The 18,907-nt window shown below is 51.1% G+C and overlaps 5 protein-coding genes across 5 annotated transcripts; 3 read left to right on the forward strand and 2 right to left on the reverse strand.

Annotated features, from left to right (window-relative positions):
- Nucleotides 1-1,108: 1,108 nt before the first annotated feature.
- On the forward strand, nucleotides 1,109-2,646 carry T310_0502 (uncharacterized protein; the record flags this gene model as incomplete). Its single annotated transcript, XM_013476636.1, has 4 exons — nucleotides 1,109-1,156; nucleotides 1,395-1,674; nucleotides 1,834-2,266; nucleotides 2,382-2,646. The coding sequence occupies 4 exons, from the start codon at nucleotides 1,109-1,111 to the stop codon at nucleotides 2,644-2,646; spliced, it is 1,026 nt and encodes a 341-aa protein (XP_013332090.1).
- A 1,991-nt stretch (nucleotides 2,647-4,637) lies between these two features.
- T310_0503 (Sterol O-acyltransferase) lies at nucleotides 4,638-6,972 on the reverse strand (the record flags this gene model as incomplete). The annotated part of the gene is made up of 7 exons (XM_013476637.1): nucleotides 4,638-4,695; nucleotides 5,071-5,081; nucleotides 5,141-5,182; nucleotides 5,244-5,499; nucleotides 5,556-6,263; nucleotides 6,322-6,765; nucleotides 6,845-6,972. 7 exons carry the CDS (start codon nucleotides 6,970-6,972, stop codon nucleotides 4,638-4,640), a joined length of 1,647 nt encoding a protein of 548 aa, XP_013332091.1.
- Nucleotides 6,973-8,111: 1,139 nt separating this feature from the next.
- Nucleotides 8,112-10,525, forward strand: T310_0504 (AP-1 adaptor complex subunit gamma; the record flags this gene model as incomplete). The annotated part of the gene is made up of 3 exons (XM_013476638.1): nucleotides 8,112-8,170; nucleotides 8,201-10,367; nucleotides 10,430-10,525. The coding sequence occupies 3 exons, from the start codon at nucleotides 8,112-8,114 to the stop codon at nucleotides 10,523-10,525; spliced, it is 2,322 nt and encodes a 773-aa protein (XP_013332092.1).
- A 1,586-nt stretch (nucleotides 10,526-12,111) lies between these two features.
- Nucleotides 12,112-14,339, forward strand: T310_0505 (uncharacterized protein; the record flags this gene model as incomplete). Its single annotated transcript, XM_013476639.1, has 7 exons — nucleotides 12,112-13,015; nucleotides 13,111-13,287; nucleotides 13,493-13,603; nucleotides 13,704-13,777; nucleotides 13,929-13,967; nucleotides 14,060-14,167; nucleotides 14,232-14,339. 7 exons carry the CDS (start codon nucleotides 12,112-12,114, stop codon nucleotides 14,337-14,339), a joined length of 1,521 nt encoding a protein of 506 aa, XP_013332093.1.
- Nucleotides 14,340-15,110: 771 nt separating this feature from the next.
- On the reverse strand, nucleotides 15,111-16,895 carry T310_0506 (DnaJ domain protein; the record flags this gene model as incomplete). Its single annotated transcript, XM_013476640.1, has 1 exon — nucleotides 15,111-16,895. The coding sequence occupies one exon, from the start codon at nucleotides 16,893-16,895 to the stop codon at nucleotides 15,111-15,113; it is 1,785 nt and encodes a 594-aa protein (XP_013332094.1).
- Nucleotides 16,896-18,907: the final 2,012 nt, after the last annotated feature.

Genomic DNA, 18,907 nt, shown 5'->3' on the forward strand with positions numbered 1-18,907 from the left:
TGTATTTTTTCCACTTCTGGTAATGTTCTTACGATCCAGGCGATCTCAACATGGACTGCGTTTGCGTTCGGGGCGCACATATATGGCTGGTGGCTGTACATTAGGTATTTCGTCAGCGCGGGGGGTTTTGTGCAGTTTATTTTCTTTCTGCTTTTTCTTCTACGTCTTCCCTCCCCTTCTAATTTCCACTAATGTCTCGCTTCCACTTTTGATCTTCGCGTGAATGTTTTGTGGACGAGCCCAGGCGTTAATGGGGTGGAAAAAGTCGGTTATGGCCCATCTTTTTTTTTTAGAATGCCTCGACTGTGAGAAGGATGGATGGACGTTTTGGTCGCTGTGATTTTTGTTATGTTTTTTGCCTGCGTCATGTCTCATAGGATACCATCGATGCCACGAGATAACGATCCGAGTTGGATCCAAGCAATTTTTTTTTGCATTGATCAGACTTGACTGTTCTTCTGGTTTTCATCTACCGTAATCTTTAATCAATCCACGACGCAGGAATGACGCATAGGACTAGATCAAACCTAAATATAGGAGAGAGGATAAGCAGCCTACGGGGTAGATGTCCATACTATGTATCGGATATGCTAGTGACATAGGAGAATACAGGGCGAGGTGAGTCAAGTGGCTAAAAAACTCAAAATAATTATGATGTTAATAAGAGCTGATCATGAGTCCTTGGCAATTAACTGATGTCTCATCCAAACAACTCCTTGTTAACTTTCTGAACAGACCAAGTAAGGTACTTAGTAGCTCCCCTCGACAAAGTAAGATTCAGGTAAATAAGCAATTATCTAGGCATGATTTCATTGGCTGGAGTCGGCTTCGGGCCGTTTTCCCGCCGGGCGGAGTGGAGCTTTGATAAGGATTAGTCAGGTGATCCCGATAAGCCCCGTGTGACTGCCTTCCTAGGAGAGGCTCAGGTCCGCAACGTCAACCTCGCATCATCATCCGAACCTTGCAAGAGGTTCAATCCATCATCTTATATACCACTGTTCAAAAGTTGGTCTCGAATCAGATTCTCTCGGCTGACCTAATCTGGTTTTCGGCAGCTCGTACATGGTCCAAGATGACTTCTCGAGCAGTGATCCCCTTCCTTGTCACCATGATGTTGGTGACAGGTGTCTGCAATACCATCCTCAACAAATACCAGGTTTGCAGTCCCATAATTTCTCGAAATTTCTCGGTGATGTCCCGTCTAATTGCCGGAAGGATATGCAATGTGTCCGAAATTGTGATTCCCCTGATCCGACGCAGCGGAAGCTCTTTGAGCAGCCAGTAATACAGACGTATGTGCAGTCAACTTCTCTCCAGAACTATTCATTTCCTTCAGTGAGCTGTGGTGAGTACAAAGAGTGTAAACTGATGACGTACTCTATCATAGTGCCCAGATGTTTGTCGGTGAGATGGGGTGCTGGCTTGTTGTGCTTGGCTCCTACCTATACACCCGTTATATCTCTTCCCGTTCTTCTTCAACCGCTCCTCTCCTTGCTGGTGGCTACCGGCCTGTCAGAAATGACGATGTCGACAATGATGAGGAGGAAGATCGAACCCTCACTGAACCTGAGGACCCTGCTGCGAAACCACTGGTCGCGACTGACGAGGGACGAACAAAGCTTCAAGGATGGAAGATTCTTCTGCTGGCTGCTCCAGCATGCTGCGATATCACCGGTACGACTCTCATGAATGTGGGATTGCTTTTCGTGGCAGCCAGCATCTATCAGATGACTCGTGGAGCACTCGTCCTCTTCGTGGGGCTCTTCAGCGTCCTCTTCCTCCGTCGGAAACTACATTTGTACCAGTGGCTTGCTCTGGTGGTGGTTGTCATAGGTGTCGGTTTGGTCGGTCTCGCTGGTGCGTTTTTTGGGGATAAAGGCGGCGAGCTTGTACATAACCCTGAAGATGGCATCAAGGCCGTCTCTCAGCTTGTCCGTGACGTTCATACGACTGCACGGACACCAGAGGCAGTCCGGGCCATCATTGGTGTCTTACTCATTGCAGCTGCCCAGATCTTTACGGCGTTTCAGTTTGTCCTGGAGGAGTGGATTCTCGAGCATTATGCAATGGCCCCTCTGAGTGTTGTGGGATGGGAGGGGGTATTTGGCTTCTCAGTGACAATTATCGCGATGATCATTCTTCACTTGACCATAGGACGGACTGAAGCTGGCAAATATGGTTACTTTGATGCCAAGGAAGGTTGGAGGCAGATTACCACTAACCGAGCTATTGCTGTGTCCAGCATCCTGATTATGATTAGCATTGGGTATGTTGACTTTTCCCGTTATGCCCTCCTTTATTTTCTTGCTCCTTTCCATATCGAGAATAGTTTTTGTTTTACAAGTACTTCAGCTTGATTAGCTAACTGGTTTTGCGGATAGTGGCTTTAACTTCTTTGGTCTGTCTGTCACTCGATCTGTTTCCGCAACCTCTCGCAGCACCATTGACACCTGCCGCACCCTGTTCATTTGGCTGGTGTCTCTTGGCCTTGGGTGGGAAACTTTCAAGTGGCTCCAGGTCGTAGGGTTTGCGTTGCTTGTTTACGGCACGTTTTTATTCAACGACATCGTTCGGCCTCCGCTCAAGGCATGCCTGCCAAAAGAGAGGGAGGAGTTACTACCGGAAGAACCGATCGAGCATTTGTAGACAAATCTTGCATCCAAATGGGTTTTACAGAAATGTTGTGTTTGCTTTACGCCGTTCCGCACTGTGAAGCATGAACTATAGATCCACAAGGAGAAAACGCAGGAAGCGTTTTCCAGGGGCCATTGTCACAGCGTGTCCATTATTGCATTGCTATCAGTTTCCTTGACCTTGGTAACCTGTACTGTGAGCGCGTGTCCAGCGCGTATTCATGAATCTTAAAGAAATGACGAAAGATGGAGGATCCCCCAGATCCTGGAGATTTTGGGAAACTATCGGATCAGTGAAACACTTTGAATCTGAGAATTTTTCTTTGGGACTGATTCGCGTCATTACGGATATAGGGCGCGTCGGTGAGAGTACTCTTTTCTTGTAACGCCTGGGATTTGGATGTTCCAGTTACGGATGGGAGTTGGGTGTCTACTTTTGAGATACTTTCGGGAGTCTACTGTTGAGATACTTGAAATCCATGGATGTCTTAGGGTAAATTTCAATAGCAATTAGAGCTCTTCGCTTTTGATTAGCCATGGATGTTACCGAGTGTGACCATTCACCAGCTAAATGGCACATGACCTTACATATAAATCCCCAATCCTTGTCTCCCCAGCTCTCTTTCAACCTACTCATCCTTGATCTCGCTTCGTTTCTTCTCCCAGAACCATTTCTGTTCTCAGACCATACGCAAAAGGATACTTCGAGCTCTCTCTCCAGCGCCAGACTCCTCAGAATATTTGGAAGTGCCTGAGCAGTGAGCCTTGCCGTCGCCTGTCTCTCCTCTTCGGATCTCAAGTATAATGCTGATCACCGGTTCAACAAATACAAGCCTTCAAAAAAAAAGGCAGACAATAGCACCGTTCCAGTTCTGCTCACGTTCCTTGAACATCTTCCCCAAGATGGGAAGAAGAAGAAACTTGGCCGCTGATATATTTTGCAAAATGTGATGGAGACGAACACTTATACCTACCACCAGCTTTCGCTTTCGCTTTCTCTTGTTCATTGAAGGTCTCTTCCTTTTTTCCAATGAAAAAGGAAAAAAAAAAGAAAAAAAAAGCTCACGGAAGGACTCCCATCTCTTCTTACTTCATCTTCATCTCCTCGCTTTCGGCCTCGAATTGAAGATGAAGACGACATTGAAAAACGTCGCGTTCTCGAATGAATAAAATAGGCTGCGGATTCTCAGGGATGGTCGAAACAAGCCTGTCTGGGCTTGTGACGGGAATAAATGCGTTTATCTATTATTACTGGAAGGTTTTTGATTCTCAAATAAATGGCCGGCAGAAACTGGGGCTCAATCGAAGCGATTACATGGAAGTCGATATAGATATAGAACTGGCTCACATAGTACCATTCTCGATGGGGGAAAAGGAGCATTGCACCACTTCTGATTCGATAATGATACACGCATAGCTACCTACGTTCGCCGCCACTTCGGGAATGTAAACTTACTATCGCACTACGGAGTAGATGCAACAGAGCTTGCACAAACAAAACAATTCCCACTCATTATTGCCGTCGAGTCAAAGTCGGCTTCACTCAGCCTCTCGCCTGACCTGTTTGATGGTGATGCAGAAAGGCTGTTTTGTGGCTTGTACGGGAAAAAAAAATCCAAGTTACGATTCTTATCAAGATATATGAGAGAAATCGGCACGATAAGAATGAGTTCCCTGGGGAATCCAAATACACAACATTCACTCCACACCATGGATAGCTGAGGCCCTTACTCCTACATGCCACTGGCAAGGGAGAAGAAGAAGAAGAAGAAGCGAGTAGGCTCCTGAAAGAGAGAGAAAGATGACCTCGGCAACAAAAACAGCAAAATTCATGAGCATTCACTATGTTTATGTGTTTTTTCCCCCCACCTTTTCCTGTTCTTCGTTTGGCTCCATAAGCAAGGTCCAGACATTCGAGCTCTCTTAGAAGTTGTGGGTATGTATGTACGGTATGTCGATGAAATACTAATCGTGATCTCTTTATTCTTCCTCTAATCCTTTTTTTTACCCCTCCTGCTCTTTAATTTCTGTATAACCGGTGCTAGAAGAATGACCTTCATTTCTATAAGGTACACCAGTAATTGATCAAAAAGAGTGAGAAAAAAAAAAGAGAGAGAGAGAAAGAACAACACCCGTTTAGCTAAACTAAAGGAGACTTCTATCCAATCCGACAACAGCAAAGTAAAAAAAACAGGGTATAAGGCAACGAGAGCGACAGCAAATATCAACGCTTCTCAACCGGACGCCAAGGGGACCCCAGACCCCTCCCTAGAGAAAAATAAAGCTGGATAATAACACACGGGTTTGAAAGGGATGGTGAAGAGCGGGGTATATAATATAATAGTGTTGATCTCCAGAATCTGTGTAATCAAAAGGGCCCAGCCGAAGAAGAAAAAGCAGACCTTACAGCAGCGTTCGACTCTAGACTAGCACGTACAGTGCGCACATCTGTTTGGGAGTAAGATGTCAGTTGGAGTTCTGGAACAAACGTTGGCTGGCTGGCTTACCATAGAAAGGCCCAATATCATAGAGAACCAGAAGAAAATGTTCTGGAGAAAGAGATGATTAGCCAACTGCTTCGATGATTCACACTGCGCAAGTGAGACTCACATTCCAGGTCCTCAGCCGACGGACAAAAGGGGACCTCTGCACCGCAATGATGGGCAGCTGTAACATCATCAAAAGGAACCCGTATCCTCGCAGCTTCTTCGTGATGCAGCTCATCACCAACTCGTGAGCCAGCGCGCTCACGAGGAAAGTGATGAACATGGCCACAGGAGGTGAGAAATATGTCTTGGAAGAGAAGTAGACGTGCCGTCGAAGGAAGTGATGAACGGGGATATTCCACTCGCGAGAGAACTCGAGCCTATAGACAATCGATCAGCCATCTGGTTCAACATCCATTCCATGCTCACAACCTACCAGTCACAGGAGTTCCACCAGTCCGAGTAAAAGTGGCGGTCTGCAAAGCGGGTGATCTCCGCGAACGCACCCAGCACGTACTCGAAGATCACCAGGAAGACCAATAAGAAGGTGATCATGAACGGGAACAAAAGCATACTGGTCGTCTCGGCCAGAATCAATGCCTTCTCCGAGACGCTTCCGACTGTTGCCAGCCTTCCACTGGCCTCGTTCAGAACCGGTAAAATGAACTCCTCGCTCGTGAGCGTCAACAGGAAGATGCACCCAAACACTGCCAACGTCTTCAAAAAGACCTCCGACCAGCGAATTTCTTTCGTTCTGGGGTACTCGAGCTCATAGCACAGGGTGGGGCAGAACAAGTAATCCACAAAGTTGGCCAGGGTGAGATTCTGGGGATATGTCACATGCCCCAGTGGAGATGTGAGCTCTGTGGCCAGATCTTCTCGGAGTCTGGAGAGCGGCTCCTGGTGTTTTAGCTCGAAGACTTCCTCCATGTTGCTCTCCCGAACCGTCGAGCTGGGGTACCGCACCGCCGCCGCCATCGACGCCGAGGCCGAGTCAGGCTGGTCCAGTTCGGAGAGGCGCCGTTCTGTTTCGCTCAAATGTCCGTTGTAGAATGCATACGAATGCATCTTCATGAGCATGGTCAACGTATGTAGCGTGAAGAACACCTGGGCCGTCCAGGTCCAGTGCAACATGAAGGGCCATCTAGCCAATTAATCATCAGCAAGACCTGTCCTCTCAATGCCTCGTCCGGTCAACTCACTTAATCCACAGGGTCAGCCACGCCAACTGGAGAAGGCTCTGGATCACCATGCCTCCCCGGGACCAGCGGAGCCATCCTTTGCTGGTCCGCATCAGGCGCTGTAAAGGTAACACCACGACCGTACTAACGACCATAGCCAGATCACTCAAAGCCAGTTGCCAGACATTGGCCGTCAGCAAGCTCCAGACCTTCACCCGTAACGGATAACCGGTATCCTTGATGTTGCGGAGCACCGTGGTGACGACCATGATGAAGAGGCCAATCCAGAACAGGGTGAAGAACCCCCGAAAGTTGTGATAGTCGCTCCGAGGATCGAAGTGGGAGACTCGGGGGACATAGTTGATCGTATGGAAGAGACGATGGCGCGCTCGAACCTGCTTGCGCGCCGAGGAAATCGACCGGACGGACGGGGGAGCATCGTCGGGGACGGGTGTCGACGTGCCACTGTCAAGTGGGTTAGCAGGAAGCCATATAGGAAATAGAGGTTATGAAAAACCATAGAACTCCAGCAACTCGACCTAACCTTGACGCCTCTGTTGCAACTTTTTCAGGAGACGGAGGGAGGTTATGGTCCTCCGCCTTGGGTTTCAGCTGCCGAGCCCGCAGGACCTGGGAGGAGGTCGCCCCATTGGACATGGAAGTCGTCGACATGCTCGCTGCTGGATCGATTAATTGACCATCAGAGAGGATGAGAAGTCCGCAGTTGCATATCTCCTGAGACGAGAACAAGAAAGAAAAGGAGGCGGATGCATAGGGAGTCGATGACTGATTTGCCCTAGAAAAGGATCTCCAACTAACGAACCACTACGTCAGCCTGGGCCTTCCCGTCTCGACCCGGTGGGTAAGGCTGCGGCTGGCTGTCCTGACGGCCCCGTGCGGCTGAACAACAATTGCTTAAAATATCTCCATAACAAAGACGATGTGCATACGATACAGAATGCAATAATCACGCACCCATTCCTAATAATAATTCCCAGCAAGAGATGTCAGATGCTGGTCAGACGAGGGGTCGGATCGGCTAACCGTTTTCGGCGGCCAGATGCCCACTTTCATGTGACTGTCATGTGACGCGCTTTTCCCAAACGGGATGGCCAGTTTGCCGCGCACCAGCCACACTCTGCAGCACCAGCCACACGCGGGCGGCCTCAGGCAAGCCACGGGCAAGCCACACACGCGGGCCTCGTGCCAGATAATCTGTACGACTGCCAACCCTTGCCTTGGCGTCAGGAGAGCGGCCAGCTCGCGCATCAGATACCAACCCAACCCGCATCTGCCATCGGGACACCCGTCTGCACAGAGGACTCCAGCCCTCTTCTCCTGGTCTCGCCGTTCTTTCTCAGCCTAGACCCCCAGTAACTGTTCCTGTGCTGTCCTCACCCCGTCGGGGGTCCCAGCGACCGCGATGACCTCCCGTAAGATTTCCCCACACAATCACCCATTCCACTGCCATTTATCTGGACTCTGACCTTCGCTGCAGTCAAGCAGTTCATCCGCAACGTCCGATCCGCCAAGACGATTGCTGACGAACGGGCGGTTATCCAGAAGGAAAGTGCTGCCATCCGGGCGTCTTTTCGGGAGGAGAGCCATGATTCCAGTGTCCGGTTAGTAGGCGCCCGGCGGTCGGGAATTGGTCTTGCTCACACTGGTCGTTGGTGGACAGGAGAAACAATGTCGCCAAGTTGCTGTATCTCTTCACGTTGGGGGAGCGGACACATTTCGGCCAGATCGAATGTCTGAAGTTGCTGGCATCTCCGCGTTTTGCGGACAAACGGTTGGGGTATCTGGGGACCATGCTGCTCTTGGATGAGAACCAAGAGGTGCTGACCCTGGTCACCAATTCGTTGAAAAAGTGAGTGGCCGCCAGCTTGGAGACGTGTAGCCGGGGCCTTGCTGACAAGTCCAGTGACTTAAATCATTCCAACCAGTACATCGTCGGCCTCGCCCTCTGCACCTTGGGTAACATCGCCTCCGTCGAAATGTCCAGAGACCTCTTCACCGAAGTCGAAAGCCTCCTTGGTACGGCTAATCCTTATATCCGACGGAAGGCCGCCTTGTGTGCCATGCGCATCTGCCGCAAGGTCCCCGATTTGCAGGAACACTTCCTGGAGAAAGCTAAGATGCTCCTCTCGGATCGGAATCATGGCGTTTTGCTTTGTGGGCTGACTTTGGCCATCGACCTTTGCGAGCACGCGGAGGAGTCGGAGGACGGCGCTGAAGGTGTGATCGAGACATTCCGGCCGCTGGCGGGCGGGCTTGTCCGCACCCTGAAGAGCTTGACGACCTCTGGATATGCGCCCGAGCATGATGTCTCCGGCATCACCGATCCATTCCTCCAGGTCAAGATTCTGCGCTTCCTTCGAGTGCTAGGAAGGGGAGACTCAGCCACGAGTGAGCTCATGAACGACATTCTGGCCCAGGTTGCAACCAACACAGAGTCGTCGAAGAACGTTGGCAATGCCATCCTGTATGAAGCCGTCCTCACCATCCTCGACATCGAGGCGGATTCTGGCCTCCGCGTCCTGGGTGTCAATATCCTGGGCAAATTCCTCGCTAATAAGGACAACAACATCCGATACGTGGCCCTGAACACGCTGCTCAAGGTCGTCGCCGTCGAACCCAACGCCGTTCAGCGCCACCGCAACACCATCCTAGAATGCTTGCGCGACCCGGACATCAGCATCCGCCGACGGGCTCTCGATCTGAGCTTTACTCTGATTAACGAGAGCAACGTCCGAGTTTTGGTGCGGGAACTGCTCGCGTTCCTGGAGGTGGCTGACAATGAGTTCAAGCCGGTTATGACGACCCAGATCGGCATTGCAGCGGATCGGTTCGCGCCCAACAAGCGGTGGCATGTCGATACAATGCTGCGAGTCCTGAAACTGGCTGGGAGCTATGTCAAGGAGCAGATCCTGTCGTCTTTCGTGCGCCTCATCGCCACGACGCCGGAGCTGCAGACGTATGCTGTGCAGAAGCTCTATGCCAGTCTCAAGGAGGATATCACCCAGGAGGGTCTCACGCTTGCGGCCGCCTGGGTCATCGGGGAATATGGAGACGCCCTTCTCCGTGGCGGCCAATATGAGGAAGAGGAGCTGGTCAAGGAGGTCCGGGAGAGCGACATCATCGACCTGTTCATGAACATCCTCAATAGCACCTATGCCACGCAGACCGTCACGGAATATATCACAACCGCGGCGATGAAGCTCTCAGTCCGGATGTCGGATCCGGCGCAAGTGGAGCGAATCCGCCGTTTCTTGGCCAGCCGCACGGCCGATCTCAACGTCGAGGTGCAACAGAGGGCGGTCGAGTATACCAATCTTTTCGGGTATGATCAGATCCGACGGGGCGTTCTTGAGCGAATGCCGCCGCCGGAAATCCGGGAAGAGCAGAGAGTGCTTGGGGAGCCGACCAACAAGCGGCAGAGCCGGATGCTGAAGGACAAGTCAAAGAAGCCGCCGAAACAAACGGAGGACATGCTGCTAGACCTCATGGGCGACGCCGCTCCCACGACCACGCCTGCTGTCAACGGTACTTCCCAAAATACGGCAGATTTGTTGGCCGATATTCTCGGCGGCGGAGACTCATCGGTCTCGTCGCCGGCTCCTTCGCAGGCTCCTTCGCAGCCAGCACCTTCGTCCAATACCAGTGCGATGATGGATCTACTCGGTTCAAATGGGGCGGCACCTTCCGCACGTCCTCAGGTTCAGTCCCCTGCCTCCACCTCCGCGTCTCAAGACCTCTTAGGCGGTTTGGGCGGCGCCGCGTCTCCTGCTCCAGCCGCTTCGCCATCTGCTGGCCCAACGGCGCACACGGCATTCAGCAAAGACGACCTCGTTCTCACGCTGCAGGCGCAGCGCAATCCCAACGGCACCGGTGCGCAGGTCCTGGCTCGGTTCCGCAACGCCTCCAATTTCAACCGGTTCACCAGTGTTGGACTGCAGGCGGCCGTTCCCAAGAGCCAGCGGCTACAACTCAGCGCGATCACCAAGGCGGATCTTGATGGAGGAGAGGAGGGAACTCAGGGGATGAAGATTGCTGCCATCAATGGGGTGAGTATTATGCCTTGTCTACTATTGATGAAGCTGTTTACTGACTTGGAATTTTTCTACAGCCTCTGCCGCCTAAACTTCGTCTGCGTCTCCGCATCACTTACTCCAAAGACGGAGCAGCTCCTGTTACAGAGCAGGTGGATTGGACGGAGCCATGACGAAGCAGAACTGTGAGCGGGCACGATTATTGACGATAAATGCTAGATGCAAAAAGTAATTCTACAAGTTCGTTTTTCTTTCTTTCTTTCTATAAGTTCATTGCCCAGGCTGGAACGATATATTTGGAGGCATCCATACCCTTTGAAAATTCCTGCATCGATTTCGAACTCTTCCCAGCTGCTGGCATGTAAATACTTGATGACTATGTTCTCGTTTGGGGGCAGAGACGTAGATTTTGAATTCATCTTCTGAGAAAATCATCAAAATTCATCCAGGTTACCGATCAGTTGCGGTTTATGGCTTTCAAAACGGTGAGATAGAGATCTCTTTCAGTGTGGCAGCATCAAATTCTCATAGCAATAGGAAATAGACATCTATTTCGAATACGCCCAGCTCGAATTCTACAGCCGAGGCCGGACAGGGAAACATCAGCTAGAATAGACAACACCTACCATTCACTCTGCATGCCCTCCATCCGCCGAGCGGGGATGCTGCCACTCATTCTGACCTAGCACACATTGCTGTCTATCTTTAGGCAGTAATTTTAGAATTCACTTACTTGAGGTCATGACGTCTACACCACAGTCATCGACAGGCAACATACCTAGATCCATGGAATAGGTTTTTACCCCTGATTACCCCTGAGCTTGCACCCTACTCTGTATACTGACTATATGCGTCTATTTTTAGGTCAGTATGTTGAAAATTACACTTATTCGAAGTGATGACGATTACAATATGCCGTGAAATGGCAGGCATCGACAGGCAGTATATCCCAGAGTCATGGAATTGGTATTCACCCCGGATTACCCCAGAGTCTTGCATGTGAATTTCCTGCTGATTATGCGCTTCTATATTTAGGCAGTATCGTCAAAAGTCCTATATTTGAACTCATGACGTCTACATCCGCCATGACGTCGCAGACATCGACAGGCACGGACAGGCAGCATTGCTCAATCCAGTGTCATAACACCCCAGTTCCATGGAACTGGCATTTGCCCCTGATTACCCCGGATTCTTGCGGTCCTGAGATACTTTATATCCAATATAAAAGTGTCTGCTTCGACATGTACACCGACAAAAATCAACAAAAAAAAAGTCCTCTCGACTCATCGACTCCTCGACCCTTGGTTCATTATAGGTTGCAACATGTACAAGCCAGGCAGATGCTCTCGCTACCAAGTTATGAGTCAGGAATTGTCTATAAGGAGGCCATGTCCTCAGCAGGGAGGATTTCTTTCTTTCTTTTCTCTCCTCAAGCCCAAAAAGCTTCAAACAAATCTTCAAACAAAAGTGCTTTTTAAATCGCAACTGCAAGTCTTTTTACAAACGCATTTGAACTTTTTACAAACCTGCTACTCTGAACTTTCTACAAACCACACACTCTCAAGATCTAAGAACTTCAGACCACACAAAACAATCAAAGACAGAAAAACCCATCCGCTCTGATATGGCGTCCTTTTCTGCAATCAACTGTCAACCCAGAGACACCCATACGTTTGACATGGGCCCCGTTTCTGCAAGCCAATTTCATCAAATCCAAAAGGCCCATCCGATTGACATGGTGTCCTTTTCTTCGTCAATCATGGACGTCCGTCGTGCATGGAATGCCAATCCTACTACCATCATCTCCATGCCGATGCCAGCTCCAATCCACACCCTCACCCCTAACTCCTTCACTTCCGACCACCTCACCATCACCGATATCCAAGACAGAATGGATATCGACTCCGCCGAGACAGACGTCGTAATGTCTGATCTCACTGAAGACGAGGAAGAGCACCCTCTTGACGCGGACAGCGATACCGTCATGACGGGAGCCCCTCGTTACAACTCTCCTTGCGGTTCTCCTCCTTATGCACCTGCTCCTGCGGTACCCCAAAATGCTCTTGGTGCCCAATACATCAACGGGCCCTTGAAGCGGCCGCAGTCGATGCCGTATCAAGCGAAGAGACCGCCATTCATCAAACACCGTCTTGATCGGGACAGAGATACCGTCATGATTGGTGTTCCATCCTCATTCCCCTCTCCTTCGGCCACCACAAGGCCGTACCGACAACACCGGGTTGACAGAGACGGAGATACCATCATGACCGGTGTCCCACCACCACCTTCTTCTACTCCGGCTACAAGGCCGTACCGACACCGGCTTGATAGAGACCAAGACACTATCATGACTGGTACTCCATCTTTTGCTCCTGCTCCTGCTGCAAAGCCACGTTACCGGCAGCAGCAGCATCAGCAGCAGCAGCAACACAAACACCAACAAAACCGACCAGCTTCGGGGCCAAACCAAAGACCCCAAGCTGCCTGTCGGTCACCTCCTCGTCGGAATCCATATCCGACACCTCCGCCAACACCACGTCCGTCTCCAAGTGGGCCAGCGCCACCGGCCTCATCACCATCATCCACTTCATCGCAACGGGGGCGATACCGAAATTCCCCCCGGATGTCGAAGAAGGGATCGTCAGGGGCCGGGCGGTCGACTGGTAAGACGTCATACCATCACCGTCGTCACCACCAACACCAATACCATCACCATATTCCCTCCTGTGACCTGATGGTGGTGGATTATCACCATCAGGTCGACCCAAAAACAGGAGGGAGGGGATGGTGAACGGACAGAGGAGGAATACAAACAAAACGGAAAGTGTGTGGCATGGTACAGGCACGTCTGGGAAGACAACATTTTGGAACCTGTACCATGCCACAGAGAAAGAAAGAATATTTGTGGAGGAAGAAGAAAGAAACGGCTGGCATGGTACAGGCAAGTATGGGAAGACACCATCTCTGAGCCTGTGCCATGCCAGATGACAGATCAATTTGGGACTCCCAATGGGATCCAATCCATCCAGTCTGAGACTGGAAACTTCTTTTCTTTTCTTTTTCTTTTCGATTCCATATGAAGGCGTCCCTCACCATCATAAAGAGGAAAAAAGAAGAAACAAAAAAAAAGATTTCTTCAGAGTTCGAAAATCACATGAACTCCGCCTTCATATGTGAATATTCGACTATATTAATAATATTCATGTACTATACCAGACTGACTATCTTAATATCCTGTACTTTTTGTTTTTGTATGTCTGTCTGTGACAGACAATATTACGAGAATGTATCATGAATCATGTATCATGTCATGTACGGATGAGATAAATGGAGGATATTGGTCCTGTATAGATATCATATCATGTACAAATTGCATGTATCAATACTCATATCAGTCAGGGAAGGGTGGGATGGGCTTATTATATGTACTATACAAATTGCATGTACTAAACACTCATGATCCTGGGAAGGGAGGGATGGGATCTCCTATATACTATATTATGTACTATACAAATTTGCATGGGAAGGGTGGGATGGGATTATTATATTAATATAATAATATATGTTCATCTACAGTACTTCCAATTATTTACTTTTATTACTGAAATTGGAATTGTATGTATGGAGGTCGGTCGATGACATCATCATATAAATCACCTCAGTTCAGTTCAATGCTCACCTTACCTTACTGTCTACCATAATTACAGACTGGTTTGTTTGTACTGTACTGTCTTGATATCAAATCAAGCAGCAGTGATCAAACATATACTCGTAATACTCATGCACATATGCATATGTCTGTACGTATGGAGTATGTATGTATGTACGGTACATACATCAAATATTTACTTCTGTTTCGCTTTCTAAAAAAGAAAACAGAAAAAAAGGTATTTACCAATCTTTGTTTATAACGGTGTTGTGGTGACAAAATATACGGAGTATATATCACCCCTGTATCTTATCTTATCTCATCTTGTCTTATCTTGATTGTATTGCATTGCATTACGTTACGTTGGCTTAATGCAGTCAGTCAGTCTTCGGAGAGGATTGACTGACTGCTGATTGATGGTTCTTGTCCTATAAAACGAAGAAAGTAAAGTCTCAGATAATGTCATTGTCATATTGCATGCCTGTCAGCTGTTCTGCTCTGTTCAGAAATATAGTAAATATTCATTTCATGTAGTCAATAAGTCAGTTTCACCCAAGAAAAAGAATACCACTAACTCACACAAAAATAAATGAAGAGAACTACAACGCCAGCAGAAACTCAAGCCAAACCAAACCAACCAAACCCATGCCAGAGTACGACTCATTTCAGTTCCAATCCAACCAACCCCAACCACACCTTACCATACCATACTGCCCGCAGTCGAAATAAACCAAAAGTGCATAATATTAGTAAGCGTGTGAGAGACAGTAAAGACATATCAGATCGTATATGTCATCCCGCCTGCCCAGCAATGCTCATTCATACTCAGTCATACCGACACTGGTGAGAGATAAAAAAGAACACCCGAAACAAACGCCGAACATGACCGAATCTCCTCACCCAGGACAGATGATGCATCAATTGTATTTACTGTGGTTTCTTTTCAATAAACCATCTTTGAAAATGTATCAATTCAGCGTGGCAGGCCAGTGCCATGCCTGCGAAATGCGTCTAAACAAAAGCAGTGCGTGTGACCCATCGAGTGAAAACGAAAGAGCAATCCGAAAAGGAAATTATGGTCCCGCAATACCGTGCTGTCGTATTCCCACTCAGTAGGCTGGCTGCCGTGTGTAACGAACGTCCTCGTAGCGAGGATACGCATATTGGATGTTCTCGAGTTTGATCTCCGGTGCATACCGAACCTCTTCATATACCACTCGCACCGGAGGCGCTCTGGTCGTCGTCGTCGTCGTCGTCGCTGCCGCCGCCGTCGCGGCCGCTGGCCGAGCCATCTCATACCGGACTCCTGTCTCGGGTGAATAGGTATACGTCTTGGTCGGTGCTGTCGTCGTTGTCGAGCTGCGCGAGGGTTTCGACGACGGCGTCCGTGTGGTGACCGATGGACGCTCCGACCGTATCGGCGACGTGCTCCGCTGGTATCGATGCGTCTCCTGCGGCTCTATCGTGATCGTCTCGGGCGGATCCACGATCTTGTACCGGTTCACCTTCGGACCGCTGCTGCTTTGCGGCATCTCAGGCGTCCCCGGACTGGAATAGCCCGAGTCATTGCGGTCGGCGCTCCTCAACTTGGTCCGTGGAGGAGGGGAATCAGCCACGCTATTGACCATGTTGTAGAGCGGACTTGGCTCCGACCAGCTGGAGCCCTCGCGTCGAGATCGAGGGTAGGGTGCAGTCGACGATCGAGTCGGCTGGGGAGGAGGCCTCGAGGAAGAAGAGACTTTGGGAGCCGTCGGCGCCGTGGGCATGCTGGGCACTGTACGCTCGTACGTCCGGTGTGGATCGTCCAGGCGTTCGTGCGATCTCCGGGGCGGCGGCGACGAGGTCGCAACCCGGGCACTCTCCGTTCTCCGATGCGAGCGACTCGAAGAATACCGTGTGGCCTCCCGCTCGTACCAATCGCTCGATTCGTACCCGCCGTAGGTGTGCGGTGAACGCGAGAACTGGGGCCGTCGATGATCGTATTCGACGTGAGGATCGTGTTTGGAGCGTTCAATATAATCCCTGACCGAGCTTTCCAGGTCGTCGAACTTGGATTGCAACTCATCAACATAGTCGTCCGCGCCCTCATCCACGGCTGCATCCGCATCATACCGTCGATACTCGGATTCTCGAGATGGTTCTGGTTCGGGCTTGCTGCGTGGTGGATCAGGCTCGCGGGACCGGGGAGACTTGGACGAGTGTTTATTAACCTTGATGTAGATTTTGTGGGAAGCATCTGATGACGCCGAGGACTCGTCCTCGACGTCGCTGACGACGTAGGGACCCTTCGTCCGCTCGTACTTGTCGTCCAAGTCTCTGCGGCGCTCCTTGGTCCGATCTTTGGCGCGGTCATGATGGCTGGCCTTCACTTGTTCGCGAATGCTCTCCTTGCTCTCCTTGGACGCCCGCGGGGTGCTGAGAGGAACCGGTTTCGACTTCTTCTTCTCCTCTGTGGGTTTCGAATGCGATCGCCTCCCATGGTCGTCATGTTTCCGAGAGTGCGCCCGCGGTTCCTCCGAGAGCCGGATTTCATCGACATCATCATAGTAGCTGGCACTAGCCGGGGTGCGCTCTTCGTAGAAGCGTCCATCACGATATTCTCGGCCTCTAGTCGCTTTCGTGGACGACCGTTCCATCTTCTCTTTCCGCAGTTGGGCCAGACGGACCTCATTGTCATATTGGGCGCGGCGTTTCTCATCAGAGAGGAGCTCGTAGGCCTCCTGCACGCGCTGGAACTCGTCCCTGGCCTGGCTCCGCAACGACTCATCTTTCACCTTGTCAGGATGGCACTTGAGCACGAGTTTTCGGTGGGCGGCCTTGATCTCTGGAAGACCGGCATCTTTATCAACCCCGAGAACGAGGTACGGGTCGAATGTGGGGGGAGAGCTGGACATAATGGAGACTCTGATATACTATGACGAGGCGGCTGACAGCCGAGCATGAATCCGATCCGTGAGAACAGTACCGGAAGGGAGGAGATCAATCGAATGATGGCAGAACGGGGGAAAGAAACGTGGGACGATTCGGTCGGAGGTTGGCGTTGGTTTCTGGAAGGAATCAACACATGATGGAGGACTCTGCGGAAAGTCCCTTCACAGCGTCGCCGACCGAAACGAAAGGAAGGAACCCATGCACCGCAGACAGGGATTCAATGGAGGCAGGAGAGATGGCGTGCAGCGGTGCGGGCGATGTTTATGACGGCCGAGGACGGCGAGTTGGCAGGGCTTGCTGATTGATTGCTGGACGAGGGCTGCTGGGGCCGAAGAGCGCAGAAACCCGCCTGGAAGCTAGACGGAAAGATCCACCGATCCAGGCACTGCAACTGTACGAGAGCCACAGGAACCGCTGCCAGAGGGCGGTGCGTGCGCGAAAGGCACCGGTGCAAAGGCACTGGAAGCGAGAGAGGGGACAGACGCTGCGCCACCCTGGTCGGCTTTAGGCGGGCTGAGACGTGGTTCGCTGGTCGCGAGGAGGAGGAGAGCAAAAATTGCTGATGCTTAGTAACGCTGATGGTTGTTGCAGGATCTGTATGCCAGTGGAGGGTAGGAGTTGGAAAGAGGCGATGTGGTCAGGGACGTTTCGACCCGGAGGTGACAACGTGCGATGACAGGACCGGATGAGTAAGAATAGAAGGTCGTTCCTTGACAGAGAAAGCAGCGGTGAAGGCTGCCCAAGTAACCCAACTGCACTCCACTCTGGTGAATCGGCGTCAAGGAGCGGTCAAAACGGGCAGGAATAGTGATTCGCCCCGCCGGACAAGACGTGGGGTTCCGCGATGAAGGCGATTGCTGGCGGGGTAATCCGATCACCGAGCTGGCCGCGATGGAGCTGTGATGCAATAATCGCTTCCCAGGGAAGGGGTCGATTTATGTACGGCAGGGAGACAGGTTCATGCTCCCAAGGCAGAGAAACGCCGCTGGCAGGGCGGTTTGGTACGATTAATACCTGCGCAGCAGCCGCAACGGCGTCTTCTGATCACTCGATCGATATCGCCATTTTCTACGCGATCAACCCTCCAGCCTTTGAAGAATCTCCACAGGCGCTTCACCAGCGACGCCTACTTGCTGGCCGGTCAGGACACCCTCCTGATTGACGCCTAGTTTCCTTAGCGAGAGGCACGCCCGGGTCACGATCCCCAGGGGGAGCAGGCTAATCTCTTCTCCCACTTCCATTATTTTTCCATCCTCAGCCAAGCTGCCAGGTAGCCATGGAGACTGGACGAGTGACGAGGCATGCTCCGCCCGCACAGGGCAGGCAATGACGCGCCAGGACAGTCCCCGATCACCGCGCTCCTCGGATTCAGAGCCTGATTCGACCGCCTCCAATCATCCTGTCCCTCGTCGTCTTCTCCTCGCCTTGCCCCAGAGGCTCCTCTCCTGGATCCTGCACATCCGTCGCACCGGTCGTGGTCCGCTGTTCCGGTGCCCGGCTGTACCTACATACGGAGCACCAGTGGCTGGCAGGCTGGAGATGCCATTTCCACTGCGGCATGGCTCCGTTTGATCGTGTCCATCGGCCGCGCCGTGATAGGCAGGTGCATCACCGTTGGATAGCTACTGAATAGAGCAGTCCACTTGATACGGACGGAGAGGATGGCTAGTATGCCGAGAGGGCCTGAGTCTCAGTGTCCGCTCCAGGGGCCACCGCGTGTCCAAGCCAGCTGGCCTCGTTGCTCTCCAGAGAGCTGCTAGACCGGCTGGGAAGCAACCACGAGGCGGCTCCATCGCGAAAAAGGACGCGTCGGGCGTTTTTCACCCACCTCTGGTCCTCGAACTGCGTCCTGGTCGGAGCTGCGTCCTGGAAGGCAGAGAACCAGCAATTTATTTGCTACCGATTTATAGCTCTCCTGTTTCCCTGTCCTTGAGGAGTACTTTCTCGAATCCTTGCTGAGGGGTAGAAGGGTGGC

This window comes from Rasamsonia emersonii, assembly GCF_000968595.1.
Source record: "Rasamsonia emersonii CBS 393.64 chromosome Unknown ctg1118621759679, whole genome shotgun sequence".
Classification (NCBI taxonomy): Eukaryota; Fungi; Ascomycota; class Eurotiomycetes; order Eurotiales; family Trichocomaceae; genus Rasamsonia; species Rasamsonia emersonii.